This window comes from Ruditapes philippinarum, unplaced genomic scaffold (genome assembly GCF_026571515.1).
Source record: "Ruditapes philippinarum isolate M1 unplaced genomic scaffold, ASM2657151v2 ctg1930_1_1_1_1, whole genome shotgun sequence".
NCBI classification, from domain to species: domain Eukaryota; kingdom Metazoa; phylum Mollusca; class Bivalvia; order Venerida; family Veneridae; genus Ruditapes; species Ruditapes philippinarum.
The window spans coordinates 33,278-55,167 of NW_026865849.1; the positions used below are offsets into that span (position 1 = coordinate 33,278).

At 31.3% G+C, this 21,890-nt stretch overlaps 1 protein-coding gene across 2 annotated transcripts in view; it reads right to left on the bottom strand.

The window, feature by feature from the left end:
• Positions 1 to 987: 987 nt before the first annotated feature.
• Positions 988 to 21,890, bottom strand: part of LOC132730553 (uncharacterized) — a 44,380-nt gene continuing 23,477 nt past the window's right edge. For both annotated transcript variants that reach the window (XM_060716505.1, XM_060716506.1), the window contains exons 2-6: positions 7,284 to 7,411; positions 6,710 to 6,884; positions 5,808 to 6,031; positions 4,039 to 4,308; positions 988 to 3,347 (exon numbers count right to left, since the gene is read on the bottom strand). In XM_060716505.1, coding sequence (XP_060572488.1) covers positions 2,731 to 3,347; positions 4,039 to 4,308; positions 5,808 to 6,031; positions 6,710 to 6,884; positions 7,284 to 7,335 — 1,338 coding nt within the window. In that variant the 5' untranslated portion in view covers positions 7,336 to 7,411 and the 3' untranslated portion in view covers positions 988 to 2,730. The remainder of the gene's footprint in view (positions 3,348 to 4,038; positions 4,309 to 5,807; positions 6,032 to 6,709; positions 6,885 to 7,283; positions 7,412 to 21,890) is intronic.

Below are 21,890 nucleotides of genomic sequence, written 5' to 3' on the forward strand. Positions count from 1 at the left end.
TTATAAAATTGTATCGCTATATTTTATTGTTAACTTGTTTCAATAACAATATAACAATGGTTTTATATCAAAATTTTATGAAAATAACATACTTTTCGTAACGAAAACATATCTAAGAAAAAAGTTTAAATCCAGACCAAGTCAATAATGGATATTGTTTGATCAAACCTTCTCTTTGTGTAAAATACACTGTTTTGTCAGAAATAATTTCATAATAATTTCCTGCACTGTTGTCACATTGACGTTAGATTACCATAAAATCAATGACATTTATAAACTTTAATTCCGTCGTTGATTGATTCACAGCGGTTATAACCCTGTTATATCAGCAGACTAACAATTGCCGCATTTTATTACCACATTAGGTATTTAATGTGGCGGAACATTGGCAAATAACTTCATGATAAATGATGCTATAATACAAAGATATCACGCAGAAAAACATGATAATTGGCCAAGAATGATTAACAAAGTAATAACATTGTCATGAAGGTGTACATGTATTTGTAAATAAACGTAAATTGAAAATAAAATCTAACATAGTGTAAACATAATAATCATCCTAAAATTAAATTTAATTCTTGACACAGTTAAGAAGCCCACATCTTTATATTATCTTAAATGTTCTTACTTCATCAATTTATGTATGAATTAATGTTTGAAATTATGTTGCGATTATTCTATATGGTTCATTAAGATGTATCTATTACATGATTAGTTCTACATCTAATGGTCAAGTTGTTTGCCACTCAAGGAAACCAAGAAAGCATGGTTTCGAACTCCCTACTTGGGAATATCACATAATTAGAGCTTTCGGTCATCCTATATTGCCTTCAAATTGCGCTTATTAGATATTTTGTTGTTGAATGTTTTAATAGTATAACATGATTGACAAATAATATACACGTGCTGACACAACATTTTAAATTAACGCTAAGCGCCAGTAGATTATAGCGCTCAATCGCTGCGTCCCTCATTAATTCTTCAAATCAAATCAGTTTATTTGCGTTGTAGCTCATGATTAGGCGTGCAATAAAACACATTTAAAACTACTTTTCTCTATCTAAAATCAGTGATTTAAAACTTTGTTTGTCGTGAAATTGTAAAAAAAACATTACACATGACATATCTAAATAATAACATATTTTCAAGTGTATGGTTGTGGATATAAACAGTTAAATAAAACAGCCAGAACTAATCAAGTGCATATAACGAACAGTTACAATTACAATTGTATAGAAAATTGACACCGTTTTTATACTTTAATTTATTATTTGGAAAGGTTCAGTTCCAACTTTTTAACAATTAGCAATGAATAATGGAAGATGTTAAAATAGACCATGATTGGCTGTACTGACAGAGCTATTTCCGTAAGTTTATCACATCGCCAGAAATAATAGCTCAAAGGTGTGTTATATATACCAAGTAACGCATATAATAGAAATGAATATGCCATCTGCATTTGATTGCATTAGTTGCAATTTTATCGCTTAATCGTGCTGCCCAATTGTGATAGTATATCCTCATTGCTTTGAATACATATCGCATATCTTTATGTCGTTGAAATGTACTTTTGCAGCACTTCAATTGTTACGAAGGAAAGTTCTTGTTGACAAATTGCTCTAACTGATCTGTCGGAAATATTATTGTAAAATCGTCATCCCATTCATGTATCAAACATTTCTAACACCTACTTCGTAATATTTACGTGTATCGTTATGAACGGTTTAGAATAAGGCATTAATATCAAACGAAACTAATAATATCTTTACTGAACACATTTTGTACGTTAAAAGTTTCGTATTTATTATATTTTACATCTTTGCCATGATCTTCTTTGGTTATATTTTTTTCCCATTAAATTTTTAACTCACACTGACCACAATGATCAGCTTTGTCTGTTAGCCATGTGTCTTACAATAACGTAGTGTCCACAAAGTAGCAGCGTTTTTTTATTGCATTTCAACCATACTTGCACAGCTCATGTATCGCCAGTATATCAAGGTTCATTTTTTGAACCGGTCTGATTCCATCACGTCTTTTTCAGTGTTATGGCCAAATGTACATGTAAATTAGATAACATTTTCCTTTTATTAATTATATTTTAACCAAACTTATACAGAACTTATATTACTAATTGATCTACAAAGGGCTAGGTGCAGTAATGAATAGTAGATATAACTTCTTAGATAACCAAAAATATCTCATTTCTGATGTTGGCATGGTGTCATTCGTGCACTGTTTATATTGATCTTTGTCTTTTGAAATCTTGATATAACATATTATAATTATATAAAACAATTGTTTACAGGTAATATTAAGGTAAAAAGTAAGTGATTTCTATATAATTAAAAAATAAAATACTATATCATACCAAAGACAAGTAGTATTGCCATGTCAACAAGTTATATAAAATGTGCGTACCAACTCTACATTTTTAGAAATATATATAAAATTTTACGATTTGCGACTGCATAGTAGACATTCATGGACATTTTGCATTCTTCCACTTTTGAGAATTGGCATTTATCTATCTAATTAAGTATATATTCACTGTATATATTTTTAAACATGGGGATGTGGATTCTTAATTCTATATTCATTAATTTGATAAATTGCCTTTATATTTGCAAACGGTCACTGCACATTTCCGATTATCTATCACAAAATTAACCTTGTCATATTTTTAACAAAGCAAGGACAGAACTGTTAAAACTCAGGTAAGCGTGTTCACAAGGCGGAATCAACCTCAAACGTTTTCATGCCGACAGTATTGTCTTGTAAACCTTCATTTTGTTTTAGTACGTATTGCACAAACTTTGTTACATCTGACAGAACCATAAGTCCAAATACTATACACATAAATACGAGAGAAACATAACCTACTGACTTTGAAATTGCTCGGTTGTCTTGGGCACTTGTCTTTTTTCTCAGAGTTGCAGATACTTTAGTTTTATCAACACGGAGTTTAACGACAAAATATTCTACCTTTTCTTCTGTAGTCATATTCGACCATTCTGGTATAGACTGCTCACTAGAAATAAAATTTGGTAGATCCGAACAACCGCAGGTACACTCTGATGTTGTGGTTATCGGAGCAGCAGATGATGTTGTAGCAGCAGTCGTTGATGTTGAAGCAGCAGACGTTGTTGTAGTTGTTGGAGCAGCAGTCGTTGTTGATGTGGTGGTAGTGGTTGAAGTTGTTGGCGCAGCAGTTGTTGTTGTAGTTGTGGTGGTGGTGGTGGTGGTGGTTGTGGTTGTTTGGTCAGTGTATAAATCACATACAGCAGCTGGTGTTTTACTATTGTCATCTGTGACTGGTGTATTGTCAGTCGTGTCTTCGGCATCTGATTTATAAAATAATATCCTAACATGTTAGTATTTCTTTGTTTTATTTAGTCTATGTATATTCTGGTTCAATTTTGTTGCATGTTGAAATATATGACCAAATTATAAACACTGTTAACTTGTTAACTTGTATTTAGGTACACAGACATTTACATATGCTTATTGACCCTTTAGCTACCGATCAGTACTATTTCAATGCAAACTTATGTACATTTTTCCCGAAAGTTACAAAAAGGACGGCACTGAAGAAATAAGTTCATTCACACCTCAATTAAAGAATACAATTGTTAAAGACTTTTTAAGAATTGTTTAAACTCATATTTTCCTGACAGCTACACCTTTCAGTTCAACTAATTTTTATTTTTCAAGTTTGTTTCATACTATCTGATTAACTGAATTGAAGTTGTATCATAATTTTGAAAGTTTATTTAATAGCCCGTCATAAATTAATTTTGAATGTCATTTGAAACATAGAAGTTTTCAAAAATATTGAAGCTAAGAGGTTGAAATTTTTATCAAATGCTTTGATTTGTTTTGATAAAAAGACCTACAATGTTCAAGTACTATATATTCTTAAAATGAAAAAACCCTGAAATAACAGGTCCAGCAGCTCCACTTGGTTATGTGACAGACATTTACAAATTTACAAACAAAGGTAAAGAATAATGATTAAATATAAACTTATCGTACCCGTATAGCAATTCTTAATTGACATGCTGGTACTACTTCCGTCATATGTTGCAGATTCTGTGAAATAAAACGGATTTTCAGCAAAATATAAGACACAATTATCCATGCTTGATGCTGACAAAAAATTGAGACCCCAACAATTGAGATTGTTCGCAATTCTCATGAGACATTTTGATTTACATCCATTATGATCAGCTGTTGTTATTGTACTCGATGAAAACTTATTCGATGTAGTTGGGATTCCAGTTCTGTCTGTAAATGTACAATCGGCTGAAATAAAAATGAAAAACGTTAGTTTGTTTGTTAGCTTGGTTAACTTGTGTCTATAAACGATAGTTTTCTATTAAATGATATGTTAAATGATATATTATACAATTATTGACTAGTGAGCCATTGAATATGATGTGATATTCACCGGCAGATGACATATTGACCGAGGCGATAGCCGAGGTCAATATGACTTTCTGCCGGTGAATATCACATCATATTCAATGGTTCACTAGTCAATAATTGTTTTATTATATGAATAGGCTAAGAAATTAGAAAAAAAAACCACAAAAGTACAACCTTATAATTATACATGTACAAATTTTGCCTCGTTGAAGCGCGAGAAAAAAGACGCACGTGTTAGGCGTGCAACGACTACGCGAACGCTGCGCATACAAAAATAATTCAAGTTTATACTCATCATTGCGGTGTTACCTTTTAGTATAATAGTAAAGTATTGATATTTTAATCGAGAAATATGCCATAAAGAACAAAAAGCAACAATTATTTTTTAATCAACACACGTAATTAACAGTCTACGGTGTATGATCATTGAATATGAGTCTCAATCTATTTTTAGACTGGGAAAATCCAGTTCAGCCAGTGAATATGATACTACACCCAGTAAATATGATTTTATAAAAAGTTCTGATGACTACTGTTTGGACCAATGAGATTGCAGCTATATTTAGATCATATAATAATGTGCTTTAGTCAGTATATGACGTGCACGCATTTGTTGAAATCTTTAAAAAAAAACGTATAAACAAAAATATTTAACTCAGTATGTCTATCGATCTTATCAATCAATAGCATGTGAAAATGCAGCAAATAATGTGCAGGAGCATGAGGAAATTGATTATAAAGCAGTATGCTTTCAACTGTAATATCTATTACTTACTATGTAAGATAAAGGAATTTTCAAAGAGTCAATTTTCGAATAAAATTATTTTGTTCATCCATAGAGAAAAAACAGATTCCCTAAAGAAAGTACAAAACTGAAAAATTGAAAATGATGCAGGCTCGGTTTGATTGAGCCTCTTCATGGACGGTAGTGGTAATTGCAAGCTACCGTCCACACCCCTAGCACCGGTTTAAGCAGAATTCAACATTTAACCTGAACTGGTACAATGTTGAATTTTGAAACATCCGTAGATGTGTTTATATGTCGGTGATCATGGAACCTTCAATGCGAAACATTAGTGCCATTCAATGAATAGCGGCATATGGTCCCCGAGAAGAAATGTGCTGGTGCACTTTACGAAAAAAAAACATTGGGCGAAACAAAATAGAATGGAATTTTAAAGGGAATTAAAAGTTATGAAGCCTGCATATCACAGTTAAGCTGTAAAAAACAAAATTCAAAAGCAGGCAACATATCCTTAGGGTGTTTAAAGCGTATTTAGGTGAAGAATGCTGGAATCATCCGACTAAAAATATACCAAATTGAAAAGAAGTAAAAGTACCAAAAATATGCAGTCATAACAATAATGCAAGTTTACCTGCACTCTGTTTTTCACATACAAATTTGTGATCATGGCTGCAGTCATGTGACTCCCAGCCGATACCATTCTTGTTAGTTTGACCACATTTCTTGTCACTTGTATCTTTAGGTTCGGCTGCATTTTTGTAATTTTCATAGTCCACCCAAAAGCAACTGGTCCATGCAAAAACATCATTACTGCTAGTGCTCGGATAGTGAAGTCCAATCCAAGGGTTTTCATTGCTTAAATCGATGATATATACATAAAGTTTACTTATTGAATATGCAACACTATCTTCACAATAAAGGCGGTCTTATTGCTGAAATTAAGTCCATGGTGTACAAAATTATTTATTGAACGTGTTCCGTCATTCCCACAATAAAGCTGTTGCCATTGATTATATTAATGATGTTAATATACTTATTGCATACCGCTATGTGATTAAATAACAAACAACAGACTGTCAGTGCAATACATATCTAAGTAACACATTAGGGAACGATATTATTGATTCATACAAAATAAGAAAAACATAAAATCAAATAGAGAACGAGGTATAATTTAAAATATATAATTTAAAATATCTAACATCAAAATTTTGTTGTTGTTGTCTTTATATTATTATAATCATATCTCTCTTTGTCACGAAACTATGAGAAGAAAAAGTCAATGTCACCACCATAACATTGACATACACATTTTGTTACTTTAAAAAACTCGGTTTAGAAATGGTTAATTTCAGTCAGATTCCTTAAGAAAAAATATGAATCTTTGATGTGATGGTATAAAAAAGAACAATTTGCTTTTTGATAAGACAGAATCATTACAAAAACAACGACAAATATAAATTAAATGGATAAACAAAAAAATCGGAAAAACCTTAAGCTTATGTCAGATATTGTTTATTTAATAAAACTTACAAAGCCCAAAAATCTGCATTGTATTTTTCAATAACGACAGTTCTTTCAGCAGAGTCTTCAACATACAGTCTACCACCGTTGTTGTCACATATAGCCGCTGCCTCGTTCCAACTTCGTTGATAATTATGATATGTTACTGTAAGTTTCTTATTACTCAGTGTTATCATTTCGATTTCTATAGAAATTAAAAAGAAAGCAAATGAATATTTAGCATTATGAAATTGTTCACAAATAAGAATGGACAATGAATTAATGATGTACATATCTGCACTCGTTTGGTATTAACATTAAATAACAAAATATAGAAAACAAAAGATAAATTTTGTTACTATGGTATATGTTATTCTGTATTCAGTAAAATAATTGGGAAAATATATTTATGCATGCTGAATTGATTTCTCAACGTTTCTTAATTTGTGTGCGTTTTTAGCCGTGGCAGATTAATACTCTAAAATGGTATGAATAAACAAAGAAATTATCCAACTTTTACGGATTCCTAGGAAATATATATTTTTATTACTAGGTCTTAGTCTTTAAAATATAACATTTGCAAATGAGCATCTAAATTTATTACCTTTTATTTTGGCAAGTGTGCATAAACAAATGATTTTAAGGAGAAGCATCATATTGTATTGTAAGGACAATCAAAGTCTCTCTCCCAAACCATTCTCACGTCAGTTCATGTACTGTTTTTGCCTGAAACTAAATTGAGCCACAATTGAGAAGTTCCGCAGTTAAAATAATCCCTGTCATACTCGATAAGTTTTTAGTAGATATAACACGGATTAATATTTTACAATAAGTAGTATAGTGACACAAAACAAAACAATTCATAATTTGAATATGAGAAAATCGGGATTGCAACAACGAATACAGTTACTATATATGATGCTTTAATAGAAAGACAAAAGAAAACACCATATTTCGTCATTTTCAACGATTATTCAATTCTTACAGAAGTTATTATTTGATTTTTTTTATATCTCGTCACTGGGTATCGTCTAAAATTTGTTTTTCTATTAATATTCATATTCCCAGAATTAAATATAATATTTTCAGCAAGCATTTTAATAATTATGATAACGGCAAGATAATCATGTAGCAGAAAATGGCGGATTTATTATCATCTATTGAGATCGACGGTTACATTTCGTTTAATTAAGTGCTGTGTATGGTTCTTATATGGTACTTATACATTACTATTTGAATGAACTTTTACTATTCAAATCTATCTTGCAGAAAGCTAGAACCCGTTAGCTTATTAGGTTATAAAAACTTTACAGAATCAAAGAAAGACTGAAAATAGCATGTATATTTAAAACCCTGTTTGTTTTCTTATATACATGTATGTTATATTATTTTACGAGAATGCGCTTGCATAAATACTACTTTTGTATGCCAGTAGCACATACTAGTGTTAAATCAATGTTTGATTATATATAAATGTCACATTTATTGATAGAATGTCAGTATGGTCCTAATATCAATCGATTGGAGCTTTTAATTATCACATTTGTTTGACTGATATGTGTAACGTTGACAATTTTATTAATTAACATTGCAAAATTGACAAAACCACAAAACCGTTTGGATTTTTTCTATTATCTTTTTTCTGTAAGTTGTTACCACTAAAAGGGGCTAATACTTTAAATAATCAACGTTCAGAATATCCAGTTTAAAATGGCGCCGAGCTATCCTTATTGTAGCGTTGACTTAATCATTTATGCCGAGTACATGTTTGAATCTCATAGAGGCAGACTTTTCACGTAATAGCCTTGTCGTTTTCATAATGGCAGAGTTTTCTACTTTCCATAATGTTGCAGTGAACTTCTTATCGGCGCTGAATTGGAAGTATTGATAAATAACATTTACATAATATATACAACATGATTTTAAAAATACTAGTAAAAACTATTATTAGACCTAATTAATGACGTGTAAACTTTTAAAAGTGCTTTACTTAAACTAATATGTAGGAAAATCAAGTAACACTTGTTGCAATTGTTCTAGTGAATATTTAAGCAGATGCTTTACAAATTGCTTTTATCGGAAGTAAAGCTTTATGGCTGATTCAGATTATTAAAAAAAAACAACAACAACAGAATGTTAGATAAATGTTTATATATAAAAAGCAACGTATTTATAGTCTGAATATAAAGGCACAAAAACCTGTAGTCTGTTAGTTTTATAAACACAATACAGCTTATACATAAATCAATTGATGAAACCAAAAAGCTAATGGTTTTGGGACAGGCAAAACTAATACATATATCTTTAAAATGATATCATGCTACTTATACATTTAAATTGAATAAATAATTCGTGAAAATCATACATAACAGCTAAATGTTCATGTATGTGTTGTATTTGTACTTTTTAAACGTTTTATCTATCTTATTTAATACAGTTTACAACACTTTAATAACATTAACAAAGCGGGACTGAAATTGTACATGAAACTATTGGAATTTCAAATTTGTTTAATTAAGGACATAAGAGCAATCGAAGTATTTATTCAGATACTTTATACACAGTGATAGCAAATAGTATAAATAACTAAATAAATTGTAAATGTTGCCACCTTCTGTTCAAGATAATATCAACTGGAACACCTGTGTTCGTTTATTTGAATAAAAGGTGTAGTTACTGTTTGTTTTGAATAATTCAAATGTTAATGGTAACATATAAAGTTAACTTACAGATTCTGTTGTTGAAGCACTATTGCAAATAATCATAAAGGGGCTTAAATTTCAGAAACCTTTAAAAAAAAATTTTTAATTACTGTTTCCATGTAAAAACATTCACCATACCTTCCTCTGTAAAAATATAGTATGATTAGTGCTCGCCAATTTTTTTAAGCCAATCACCGACGAGGATTTTTCAAATTTTCAGGTTTCAAATCTTAATAGAACAGATTTTATATAAACTGAACGTTTTATATTATAAAACGCAAGTGGGCGGAGCTAAGTTTCGAAGAGCGCTAAAGAGAAATGTACGCATGTGCAGAGATCTTGAAGTTTACTCCTACTAATTAATATTTATGCAAAATGTTTTTTCCGTACACGCACATGTATTTCGTCACTACGGCATAAAATTAAAATAAGAGGTTCATTGAAATGAAAACAAAATAACAGTAAAAATGTTTTATTACTAACGGAACCAGTATCATTTTATAATTTCTAAATAAAAAAGTTCACTTATTCCACAAAAGTATGTATGTAATATTTCTTACTTTTTATGTAAAATATTACAGCCCGTGCAGCTGCAAAACCGAAAGTAGGGTGTTTTTATTAATTTTACAATATACTGCCATTTGTCCGAAGATGATATGTATATGAACATAATAAATATGTATGATGCATATATAATCAAGCTACAGGATTATTTCAGCCCGAAAAATATGTCGAGGTGACGGGCGAGGCAAGACATGTCGACTTTTTGTAGCTTATTGTGAAGTTGCAGTACATGAAAATCGGGCACATGACAAATCAGCACATAAATAAAACATTTTTAGTGTTCCGTGGTATACATCTTTTTACGTGTCATACCTCCTTTCCTTATTACAATGAATTTTTTACTGCATTGTTATCCATCTTTTTACCTAGACAGAATGCGAGAAAAAGCTATGCAAAACACGTGACCCGAAAATGTGTACCGATACCTCTTCCAAATATGGTTATACACATTTAGGCTATCGTGTGACGTCACGCAGTGTGTTGGGCGTAAAAAAATGGGCGGAGCACTAAGCCGGTTAGAGTGCATATTGGATGTTCTTCGTAAATAAGAAAGCTACAGTCGCTTCGCAAGCTCCGCTCCTTTTTAGCTTTCTTATTTACGAAGAACACCCAATATGCACTCTAACCTATACAAAGTATGGAATTTATCATTGTAAACGTAAAGTTTTCATATTGATTATAACTATATGTTTCGATTTTTTATTATTTTTGTGATTTATATGTATTTTATTTTAGTATTTTTCGTATCTTTACGTTAAATCTAATAAAGTACAAGATGATGGGTGAAAAAAAAACATTTCAAACGTTACAGGTAGCAGATATTTGTGCAATCGTGAAGGTTTTATTGGTGCAATTGCAAAGCAAAGTCCAACATAGCTACTGTACTACACACTGAAAAAGGCAGTGCATCGTGGAAAAACGCTACAACCTTTTTAACATGTGTAATATGTTATCATTAATATCACAAATAAACTATTTAATGTATTTTAAACCATTGTCTTGTCAAAATTATCATCATTAATTATCAAAGATAAACAATGAAATAATATCAAGTCTTGGAGTCAATCAATAAATGAATAAATAGATACATGTATATGAAATACTATGAATAATACACTTCGGAGTTCTTTTTGTAAATACCTTTTAAAAAAACATTAAATATTGGTAAATATTGTTTTGCAGTTATCATTTCTGATGGACACGTCGATTGGTATTTCGACTTGATAAAAAATCATAAAAGAAACATTCTGGATACGAAAAAACACTGTTCTGTTCGTATATAAAGATTTCTTAAACCATTAATTATATAAAAACTCATCTTAAATATACATTTTGCATTAAGTTCTGTTTTTTTATTTATTATTTCTGAAAGCAGCACATGTCCAGTTTCAAAATAACCTAAAAATGTATTTAGTGCTCGCAAATTGTTTTAAGCCAATCACCGACGAGGATTTTTCAAATTTTCAGGTTACAAATCTTAATAGAACAGATTTTATATAAACTGGACGTTTTATATTATAAAACGCAAGTGGGCGGAGCTAAGTTTCGAAGAGCGCTAAAGTGAAATATACGCATGTGCAGAGATTTTGAAGTTTACTCCTACTAATCAATATTTATGCATCATGTTTTTCCGTACACGCACGTGTATATCGTCACTACCGCATAGAATTAAAAAAAGAGGTTCATTGAAATAAAAACAGGGAAAATAACAGTAAAAATGGGTTTTTACCTACGGAACCAGTATCATTTTATAATTTCCAAATAAAAAGTTCACTTATTCCAACAAAGTATGTATGTAATATTTCTTACTTTTTATGTAAATATTACAGCCCGTGCCGCTGCAAAACCGAAAAGTAGGGTGCTTTTATTAATTTTACATTTATTTTTAACAATATACTGCCATTTGTCCGTATATGATATGTATATGAACATAATTAATATGTATGATGCATATATAATCAAGCTACAGGTTCATTTCAGCCCGAAAAATATGTCAAGGTGACGGGCGAGGCAAGACATGTCGACTTTTTGTAGCTTATTGTGAAGTTGCAGTACATGAAAATTGGGCACATAAATAAAACATTCTAGTGTTCCGTGGTATACATCTTTTCTACATGTCATACCTCCTTTCCTTATTACAATAAATTTTTACTGCATTGTTATCCATCGCTGGTTTGTTTTTAGCAGAGAATGGCCTGTGTATGTTCAAAGAGGGTACCGTTTGAGAATATTTCGCAAAGAGGGTACCGATATGGATATGCACCGTGATATTGTCTGATTTACCTAGACAGAATGCGGGAATAAGCTATGCAAAACACGTGACCTGAAAATGTGTACCGCTACCCCTTCCAAATATGGTTATACACATTAAGGCTATCATGTGACGTCACGCAGTGTGTTGGGCGGAAAAAAATGGGCGGAGCACTAAGCCGGTTAGAGTGCATATTGGATGTTCTTCGTAAATAATAAAGCTACAGTCGCTTCGCAAGCTCCGCTCCTTTTTAGCTTTCTTATTTACGAAGAACACCCAATATGCACTCTAACCTATACATAAACAGTTTAAAAATGTACACAAGACATGTGTTATTCTTATATATGATCATGTCACCGGAAAAAAAAATTTAAACAAATAAATCACAAATATCCATTCGATTGATAATTAAGTATTTTAATAAGTAAAATTAAGTAGCAACATAATTTCAAAATTAAAAAAAATAAAAGCTTTTTACTTACATTTAATTTAATGTCTTAAAAAATTATATAAATATCCTGTGAACTTCCTTTGAATTTTAATAAATCCGTGGGTCAGAGGTTATAGTTCTTCACTGACTTATCCCCGCATGCAACAATTTAAAAATCATCACTAGGTATAAAGATTTTTTTATGGAATCGAGTAAAGTAATGGAGTACAGTTTTATTGGATTTTCCTGGTCATTCAAGGTAGTTTGTTGTTGAAATAATTTCATTAGATACTGTATCATAGTTTGGAGACCTTTCTATTGAAAATGTGTCAGAAATAAATCATATACACATATATGTAAAGTGGAGGTCAGGTATTAGTTATCGCACTCCAGTTACCGCACTGTCTGTCGGGAATAAAAACATAACATGCTCATAAATTAGCTCATTTTTTCTAGGGACGAGAGAGGATGGGGTAATGATAGAAAAGTCATGTTCAGATGCTCGTTCTTTGGTTTCATATTGCATATGATACAAAAGAGAGAAAAGATCCAAACACTGAACAGTCTTATTCATACTACGCCCCCTGCACAAATCAGATTGCTCCGTGTTTCGATGCCCTTACTATTATTTATTCAATAAGCACTCACTTGAATGTTTTAATGACGACACGTAAAGATATATAATTAACTTGGTAATGGTTTTGTGGCGTTGGAATCTTTTAATTTAATATCCTCAAAGGTCACTTCCTCATTGCTTTTGTTATTTTTATAATGGAAAATCTTACTCATTTATTATTGGTTAAGTTAGTGATAGTTAAAAACCCGCAGAATTATTTGTCTCTACCCCGGACTTTTAATTTACCTATGATTTTACACAAAAGGGTATATTTTTGTTGGGTTATTTATAAAGTATTCATTTGATGTTCATTGTTTTATCACAAAGATTTGACTGACGCAGATAGTGGAAAATTTAAATAATGCTCTTTTTTCTATAATAGTATACGAGGGCTGTTCGAAAAGAATTGCTTATTGTCCTCTATCTCGTGATCCACGTGGGACACGATAAAAACCAATACATACCTGTATAGGTTAATTAAATACCTACACAACGGTGTATAAATGTACATGTTATACTAAGTGTAAGACATACAATTTGCTATTTAAATACCCGCAGTAATTGACCACTGTAGTAAAAATGGTTGGTAGAAGCTTCGACAAAAAAGATGAAATACGGGCTTACATCAAAGCTCACTCAAAACTTGGTTGCTCTTTGAAGCAGTTGATGACTGAACTCTCTACTGCTTATGGGCCTTCTTGTGTGTTTTATGACACAGTTAGGCGATGGAAAAATAAATTTGAGTCTGGTGTAGAGTGCATCAAAAATGCACCAAAATCAGGTATGCCAAAATCTGCATCTCTCCAAAATAAAGAATATCATTGAAGAAGATGCCAGATTTACAGTTCGTGATATTGCACGAAAGGTAGGCATATCACTATCAACGGTTCACTTTATTTTGAAGAAGCATTTGAAAGTCAGAAAGATTTCTGCTAGATGGGTGCCACATCTGTTGACCGATGAGCAAAAGAGGCAACGGGTTAAGGTGGCCAAAAAGCTGCTTCAAATGTTTCCAAAATATGACAAAAAACAGTTTGCCAATGTCGTCACAGGTGATGAAACTTGGGTCCATTATTTTGAGCCCGTCAGAAAAGTTAGCAACAAAATCTGGGCCACTAAACACAACAAACGCCCAATAATTGCCAAACGGTCTTTGAGTGCAAAGAAGGTTTTGTATGCAATTTTCTTCTCTGGTGAAGGAGTCGCAATAAAAGTGCCGGTGAAAAAGGGCAAAAGTATCACTGGGAAGTACTACAAAGACGTAGTACTTAAGAAACTGAAAAAAGTATTATAAGAAACGACGCCCTGTCACTGGTTTTTAAGCATATCCGTCTTCTACATGAAAATGCCCCCGCTCATACCTTTGCAATAGTTTCGGCGTTTTTGAAAAAAGAAAAAAACTGTTTTGCCTCAACCCCGTATTCTCCAGATCTTGTCCCATGTGATTTCTTTTTGTTTCCGAAATTGAAATCCTTCCTTGCTGGGCGGAAATACATGGGATTTTCAAAGCCAGATAATAAACGGTTCTTCCATATAAGATAATAAGTCCTTTTTCACATTATTTTTTAAATTAGTTGTTTAATTTTATCATGTGATCTGTATCGTTTATTTATGCCATACGATGAATTACCATGTTACAGTTTAAATAAACTCTAAATACTTAATAGTATTTAAATAGGTAGTTTTCATTACAAGTAAAAGAACATGCACGGCAATTTTAAAACAAACTATATTTATGGAAATATTCAAACGGAGTTTGTATTTAGATGCTGCATCATGTAAATGTAATAGGATACCTTAATTGATAAATAAATACTCTCATTCTATCTTTCGAAGTCGTTAATAAAAGTGAAAGTAAACTTTACAACAATAAAATGTAATGTACCGGTACTAGGGTGCATTGGTAAATAGCTAAGACATACCACAATCCATGAACAGACTCAATAAATCCGAGTCAGCAACACGTTTGTTGTTTTTGGCTTTCTTTAGAAATTCCATATTTTTTATTTTACATAATCAAAGTATTTGGAAAGTAATGAGCAAATAAACTCATATCCTGGTGTGATCCTGTTGAAATATAATTCATTGCAGGTAAATATAAACCTTAAAAATAAATTACATTTGGTTGTGACACCGATGGTCATCAACTGGTCATATTAAATAATTTGGTCATTTCTGTTAGTGTAAAAATTCATTACTTATATGTTGGACGGTAAGATCAGTAAATAATAAAGCATGTTGTTATTTTAGTAAATGTTAACCTGATTTATCTAAGAATAAGTTAAATGAAAGGATAAGAATGATCTGAAGTATGAATGACGTTAAAAAAACGTCCGCACCAAATTTGCTTCCTTACTTCACACATAATTACAAATAATGAGAGACCAAAGAATATTTACCATGTAATGAATGCTATTTGCACACAACCAACAAATAATCTTGGTTTAGTTACTTAATCTTAATTTTGACAAAAGCAAATGGAAATAAAATATATGAAATGCCGTTTCAACTAGAAAAGTTTCTAGGATACAGTGCTTTCAATTGAAACGTCTACAGAATATTTTGCACTAACTAGTTGTCAAATGTTTATCTGTTCCGAGTCATAACAGTTGAATGTTTATATGATGTAAACGAGGCCTTGGTAATATATTAAACATTTTTCTTTATTAATAATGTCTATGGTAATGACTTAACTGATTAGCATTTCTAATAATTTTTGGTTCTCTCCATATTTGGTTTGAAAATGGTATGTGTGTAAATGTTCTTTATCAGAGAAATTTCAAAACAATGTCAAAACACAAACAGTACAACATATTCCAAATTGTAAATTATTTGAATTTCGTGAAAAGCTATGAATTAGCAATTTTTGTTAATCAAATCCGTATAAAAAATATATTTAAATTTTTAAAAGTGAAGAAGCTAAGCGAAGATAGTAAGTCTTACTTTCAAAAATACTTTTGTCAGTATATTTATTTTTTAATTAAATGACAACTGAAAATAACTTTCGCAATGCTTATTAATTTTATTGCAAATTTTGTAATTTTTTTCCTGGGATGAAAGATCAAAATGAGTTGGATTGTCAATTAAAAGTCTAGCTCTCATAAAAGAACAATTATTGCAAACATGTTTTATTCGATACGAATGCATTGCTTTTACATACACACATGTAGAATTTTTTTAAACAACTTCTTTCCCGAATGATGAACAAATTGATTTAAGACAACATGTGATGAAGCCAATAAGCATTTGCTTTCTTTCAATATATTATTGTTTCTTAATCAAAAAGCTGTCGAATATTCTAAATTTATCTAAAACAGTCTTCTGAAATCGTATCTCAATTATTAATAATTTTATTATATAAATGTTCATAACGTTACAATGAGATGTAGTCTTTCCTAATTAAATTAACATGGACCAAGTTCATTATTTCATGACCAATGATATTAAAGACAATTTTACTTACATTAAGCGGGCTGAGATTTCTTAGAAGACAGATCAACATCCTCTTAACTTTCAATTATCTTATTTCAGAAATTTAAGTACGTGTGTCCTCATAAAACACGGCACTTCTGAGGTATACATATCTAAACATGAAACAACATAACGTATTGAAGTCAAGTTGTATTGATTTTCTTCGTTGCTATACATATCAAAATATGAGCCGTGTCACGACAAAACCAACATAGTGCGTTTGCGACCAGCATGGATCCAGACCAGCCTGCGCATCCGCGAAGTCTGATCAGGATCCATGCTGTTCGCTATCAGTTTTTCTACTTGTTATATGGTTTGCAAGCGAACAGCATGGATCCTGATCAGACTGCGCCGATGCGCAGGCTGGTCTGGATCCACGCTGGTCGCAAACCCATTATGTTGGTTTTGTCGTGACACGGCTAATATATTTTGCTTATGAAATGATCATACTTGAATCAATTATTCCATGATTATATTTTTTCGTTCAGTATTATATATAACGTCCAATCCTGATTTATGGTTTTGAATATTTTAGTTTAATCATACCCTAAGTTCACCTCAATAACGTTGTAATTTGGGTCAACGGAAACATATCTCATATGTGTTTGATTTTCAACTAATGTAGAGTATTGTTAGTACCTATAGTACGTCAGTTCAACCATACTAAACAAATAAATTGTTTGTCTATAAATCAGGGTTTTTATGTACATTCAGATTTGCTTCTACTTGTGGCATTTTATAGTGTCGATAAATGCAATTTTGTTTGCAGTACACTCGTTTGTTATTGCAGATGTGATTAGCTAAGTAGTTCGATTGTTTTCAATATCGTCACAAATTATGCGAAATACCACAAATATACAAAAAGTTCTTTTGAAAATCATTCATAATCTTTTTATCCTGCTATTATTTATTTTTACTGTCTATTTTTTAATTCCTATCGTTACGCAAGCCTCTGTTTGACTAGCCTATTATAGGAAAAATGATTTGGTTTAAACAACAGTTGTGACCTTATCTGTGACCCCTGTGATGGCTTTAAATAGGACAGTTTTCTAGTCTAATTCTTGGATAAATGTTTTCACTCTTAATTTGTGACATTTGCAGTTTCTACATAAAACCCGTTAAAATTCATAAGCGTACTTAGAAAAACATTTATTTACAACGTACGTACGCGCTAGATATTTATTTTGACCCCTGGCTAGTTATATCGTATGCACACGAATGACTTTATAATAAAAAAATATGTAAAAGAGAAACATATTCAAAGGTAAACAAACGGAAGGAACATTCAGACGACATTCAGGAGTAAGAAAAGGAATTGCAAATAGAATATTTCTGGAAGTCACGCAACTTGACAGAAACATGCTTCGAATTTACATGAGGAAATTTGACAAAAATACATTTACTAAATATACTGTCGAAAATCAATATTGAGGCATAAGAATGTTTTATTCACATGCTCGGTGAATTTTGCAAAAATATTTTGATTGCTGATTACTGTTTAAATGAAATAATTCATAAGATTGACTATGTAAATATTTTATCATTCTCGTTTATACATGCACTCTAACGGTCTAATTGTCTAAATGGCCATGTTTTCCAAATTTAAAATGATTTACATGTAAGATAAGATAAGAATATTTTATTTCAGTCTCATTCACATTATATATACACATACATTTTACATATCTAATCTACAATTTACATATAAGTGACCAATCAATTAATGATTTGTAAGAGATTATACATGTATATTTATTTTAATATAAAACACATGTACATTGTTACATCTAAAACCAAAAACTGTCTATGTATTAGTTAACACATGTCTAAAAATATTAAGGTTGACTAGAATTTGTTCAATTGCCTTATGTATTACAGTGTATATTTCACAGTGTAATGTACACACTCAACATCTATCATACATATATACATATATACCTAAATTAAAATTTGTTAAAAGAAAATAAAAATGATAAAACCGCTCAGCGGATGTGACCTAGAATATAAAAATGTTTTCCTATCAGTGACCAACTTTCGTCTCAACTTCATATCTTTAATACTAATACTTTAAAAAAATAACCATTTTGCGCACCGGAATTATATCTTTAAGGTAAGGATTAGTTACTTGTCTGGGGTCCGTACTCAACAGTGAAAGATGTTTTGTGGAGCTCTCATGGACTAAGATTGCATAAATCACACATGTAAATATCAATATCAACAGCTGATATAACAGAATTATTGTCAAAACTTTATATATGTATATATGAAGGAAAATAGTGTTATAACACCAGTATGTAAAAAAAATTATCAGCAGTTCTAAGAGATATCTTCAGCATAAGATATTTGGGGAATGACCCTAAAAATGACGACCAGGGTAGAACACGTATAGGTCAGGGATAACGTAAATGTTACATTGAATAGTTTATAATTCAGTATTAAAAGTTAATGGTAACATATTAAGTTAACGAACAGTTTCTGTTGTATGAACACTATTGCTTATCACGCAAAGGGACTTAATATACAGAAACACACAAAAATAGTTTATCAAAAAGAAATTGCTGTTTCTATGTCAAAAACATTCACTATACCTTCCTCTGTAAAAATATTATAGGTAAATGATGCAATTCATCATTGTAAACGTACAGTTTTCATATTGATTGTAAAAATATATATATTGATATTTTATTATTTCTGTGATTTACTATGATTCTAATATTTGTCGTATTGCTACGTTAAATCTAATAAAGTGCAAGAAGATGGATGACAAACATTTCAAAAGTTACAGGTAGCAGATATTGTGTGCAATCATTAACCCATTACTTCATGAGCATTTTGTGAAAAATGGCTGTTTTCATTGAAAAGTCTCCCGTTACAAGTTCAAATTGATATAATACTATAAAAACTGCTTCAACACTAATCAAACTTGGCACAAATGTTGACTGGACCATTGCCCTTGCAACAACATGCTCAGGCTTAAATTTTCTGTTACCATGGCAACGAGGGGACATCTCAAAATTGCCAAAAATCACTATTTTGCGTTGATTTTTTCCATCATAATTGATTTCAAAGTGCTGCAACTTCTCAATAGATTGAGATAGAGTCAAATGCTTTTCAGCGTTGGTTACACGTTACCTTATGATCAATCTGGGGTCATTGATAGCCTCTCACAAGTCCAAAATTTTCTTGGCGATGAGGGGGACTCCGCCCCCCTTCAAACCCCCCAAACAGAAGGGGGCACATCCCCCTTCTGGCAACCCCCTGATGTATCTTTTGGTTGGGGGGCCGCGCCGAAAAAGTGGTCACTTTTTTTAACAACATTTCTCAAACAAAAACAAGTGTTAAGGGCCTAAATAATGCATTTTTTTCACCATTTGAGACCACAAAAAGGGGGGGGGGGTGAAAAAGGCGTTAAAAGGCGTGTATATGAAGTAATGGGTTAACAGAAAATGATGAAAATACTTGAAATTACTCTAAATTGCGTTTTTCCATGTTTAAACATGGCCTGTCATATAAATTTGAAGAAAAATTGTTGTTTTGTAAAAAATTTTATTTTTTTCATTAACCCATTACTTCATGAGCATTTTGTGAAAAATGGCTGTTTTCATTGAAAAGTCTCCCGTTACAAGTTCAAATTGATATAATACTATAAAAACTGCTTCAACACTAATCAAACTTGGCACAAATGTTGACTGGACCATTGCCCTTGCAACAACATGCTCAGGCTTAAATTTTCTGTTACCATGGCAACGAGGGGACATCTCAAAATTGCCAAAAATCACTATTTTGCGTTGATTTTTTCCATCATAATTGATTTCAAAGTGCTGCAACTTCTCAATAGATTGAGATAGAGTCAAATGCTTTTCAGCGTTGGTTACACGTTACCTTATGATCAATCTGGGGTCATTGATAGCCTCTCACAAGTCCAAAATTTTCTTGGCGATGAGGGGGACTCCGCCCCCCTTCAAACCCCCCAAACAGAAGGGGGCACATCCCCCTTCTGACAACCCCCTGATGTATCTTTTGGTTGGGGGGCCGCGCCGAAAAAGTGGTCACTTTTTTTAACAACATTTCTCAAACAAAAACAAGTGTTAAGGGCCTAAATAATTCATTTTTTTCACCATTTGAGACCACAAAAAGGGGGGGGTGAAAAAGGCGTTAAAAGGCGTGTATATGAAGTAATGGGTTAAGGTCTGTTTGGTGCATTTGCAAAGCAAAGTCCAACATAGCTACTGTACGACACACTGAAAAAAGCAAGCAGCTCATCTTGGAAAAAACTTCAAACTTTTTAACATGTTAAACAAGTTGTCATTTGTGTCACAAATAAACTATTTAATGTAATTAGTACCATTGTCTTGTCAAAATTATCATCATTAATTATCAAAGATAAACAATCAGAAAATAAGGCGTCTTACAAAACACTGTATAAGTATGGCATAATATTAATTAAAATTTAATCAGGAAATAAAAAATCATCAAGTCTCTGAATCATTTGATAAATAAATGAATAAATAAATATATGTATATGAAATACTATGAATAATACACTTATCTTTTAAATATTAAATATTGTATTGCAGTTATCATTTTTGATCGACAGGCTGATTGGTATTTCGACATGATAAAATCATAAAAGAAACATTCTTGGATACGAAAAAACACTGTTCTGTTCGTATATTAAGATTTTTGAAACCATTAATTATATAATTAACTCATCTTAAATATACATTTTGCATTAAGTTCTATTTTTTAATATTTATTATTTCTGAAAGCAGCACATGTCCAGAATTAAAGAAATACATTAAAGTATATATAAGCAGTTTAAGAATGTACACATACTCACTATCCATGTAAACTGTGAATGTATTAAATGATGATACTATGTCTTCCGTAAATATATTAATTGACTTGTATTATAATTATATTATGTTGACATGTATATATTCGGAAAAGAAATGTTAAAATAAATTTCAACACCGTTACTAACTGAGAGCTTTGTGCAAACTTATACAATTTAAAGACGATTTCTCTGTATAATAATTTTAATAATAACTTAAATGATTTAAGTTGTACTTTTGCCAACAATGTAGTGTTAAGAAAGAAAAAAGAGTTTTCGTTTGAAAAAAAAAATGATAAGAATATGGAGACGTGCTGATTAAAGAAATCATAAGAATTAGCGG